Raw genomic sequence first — 2,388 nt, 5'->3', positions numbered from 1 at the left:
ATACTTAATCTTATTCCTCCGATTTTGATCTTCAAATCAAAAAATCATTAACTTTAAGCAAAGATATATTGATTTAAAGTAAACTGGATCTGTAAATATCAGTCAAGGAAATTTTAGAGCGAGAACCAATTAGGGTTAAGAGATACGATAGGATATAGATCACATCAATAGGATATAAATCCTGTCAACATAAACTAACGCAAAATTGTTTCACCTAAGTCCCTTTAATTATATTGAGTAACAAGAAAATGTTTTCACAACAAATTGTAAAAATTGCATGAATCAACACGTATGCACTCTCCCTTTCTATATAATAAAAATAAAACATTTTAATACTTTCTCCTCTGAGGGTTTCTTCGGCAAAAAAATACATTCATATAGATAATTTCCGAGTCTTTAATACGATGCGTTTCATTGTCAAGGAATAAACCCACTATACCCGATACTTGGGATGTGAAAAGTTCCACAGAACATCGGTTTTGTTCGACGAAATGAACATAAGTAAATAATGATAGTAAATAGATGCGCCTCCTTGAACAGTTGAAAATATTTGGGGGGTCAGAGTATAGTACAACGGGCGAGCCAACTAGGTGGCTTCCTTTGTGGTTCTGAAGCTTTCAACTGATGACCGCCGCCTTTCGGTGGATTCGATGCCTCCTGTGTAAAACAAGACATTATTAATAGAATGCATAATATAGCGTAAAATATATTTAGTGCACAAAATTCATTGTAATCTCACGCCATTTTATACACTTGTTCATAACTAGTTTAAATGTTATTTATTATTTGGTCTAGCAATTAATGTGTTAGTAAATACAAACATAACACAGCATGCGTGTTATCTCATTATGATTTATATTTGTCCGATTATTAAAAATAATTTACTACAAAGTTAATTGGGAATAACATAACATAAATTCAGTGTTAGACAAGTTTAGTGTAATATAATGTAAAATTAAAATGACGTCTATACTGTTCAAGCAAGACATTGGATCTGTTTTTCCTGCACCAAAACTATCTTTTTCGCTTTAGCGAAAATATCAAATATATACCTATTTAAGTGAAATTTTAAAAGTGTACACTAGTTTAGTTAAAACAGACCTAATATAAATTGAAATTGATATCAGACATACAAATAATAATTGAAGCAATAAATATTGTTTTGGGTTAATGCAGATATTTGATTAACATAAAGTTATATATAGCTTTTTAATAGACATTTGCTTATTAAAACAATAAATAAAAGCCACAAATGATATATGAGCATTACAAATGTAACAAGACAAGATGCAACGATATATCATCACAAAATGTTTCGTTGATTGTAGATATAGAATTCAAGTGCATAATTAAGTTAAAAATCAACGATGTTCAAAGAGAGTTACCTTCTGCCAAGATAGACCAGCACCAAACACAGAGAAACAGAGACAGGAAACAGAGAAATAGTGTGTGGTTATTTTGTAGTACATATAAGATAAAAATGTTCATATGAAAACTTACATATAATTAAGCGTATCTTTCTCTAATTTATATTATTTTAATTATTAATATCTCTGTATATAGTAGATTTTTACATGTGTCATGGCTTTACACATTGAAAACATGAATACTAATTGTAGCATATTAATTGCAGAAATATGAATACTAATTACAGAGTAATCTATATTCGGACAATCAATATCCATCTTAATCTCTTGAAGTATATGTGATACGATTCATGTTTCCTCACCAGTTTCTTTTCCATTTTCGCTTTGATATCACGTGCCAGGGTATAAAAAGCCTCTTCCACATTGATACTAGATTTCGCCGAGGTTTCCATAAACTTAATGCCATATTCCACAGCCAGTTGTTCGCCCCTTTCCTTCGTCACTTGCCTCTTATCTGTAAGCTCACACTTATTGCCTAATAACATTTTTTCCACGTCCGCTGACGCATTCTCCTCTATATTACGAATCCAGTTTTTAATATTTTCAAAACTTTTGTCGTTTGTAACGTCATACACCAACATGATTCCCATCGCGCCACGATAGTACGCTGTAGTTATAGTGCGAAACCTTTCTTGTCCAGCGGTGTCCCTACAAGTATAAAAAATACATCCGTTATATTGCAGTTATATTACAATCTATATCATTATAATCATACAACTTTATGAGACTAAATTGTTCTTGATATGACGAACAAAAAGGAAGAACACACATATAAAGTATATTTACCATATTTGTAACTTAATTTTCTTTCCATCCAATTCGATGGTACGAATTTTAAAGTCAATGCCTGAAACGTACAAGGAAATAATGAATCAAGATTCCAGTTACTTTCCGGAGATACGGGGAAACGGAAAGCAGCGCGGATCGAGGTCGGACAGCATGCGGCATAGGATGAATCACG

The 2,388-nt window shown here is 32.0% G+C and overlaps 1 protein-coding gene across 2 annotated transcripts in view; it reads right to left on the bottom strand.

The window, feature by feature from the left end:
• Positions 1-19: 19 nt before the first annotated feature.
• Positions 20-2,388, bottom strand: part of LOC108748171 (ras-related protein Rab-8A) — a 3,462-nt gene continuing 1,093 nt past the window's right edge. The window contains exons 2-5 of one of the 2 annotated variants that reach the window (XM_018486196.1): positions 2,214-2,274; positions 1,730-2,075; positions 1,386-1,388; positions 20-657 (exon numbers count right to left, since the gene is read on the bottom strand). In XM_018486196.1, the coding sequence (XP_018341698.1) occupies positions 559-657; positions 1,386-1,388; positions 1,730-2,075; positions 2,214-2,274 (509 nt within the window). In that variant the 3' untranslated portion in view covers positions 20-558. The remainder of the gene's footprint in view (positions 658-1,385; positions 1,389-1,729; positions 2,076-2,213; positions 2,275-2,388) is intronic. The other variant, XM_018486197.1, reaches the window with a different exon arrangement.

Source organism: Trachymyrmex septentrionalis, unplaced genomic scaffold, assembly GCF_001594115.1.
Source record: "Trachymyrmex septentrionalis isolate Tsep2-gDNA-1 unplaced genomic scaffold, Tsep1.0 scaffold213, whole genome shotgun sequence".
Lineage (NCBI taxonomy): Eukaryota > Metazoa > Arthropoda > Insecta > Hymenoptera > Formicidae > Trachymyrmex > Trachymyrmex septentrionalis.
This window is presented reverse-complemented; position numbering and strand designations above follow the sequence as displayed.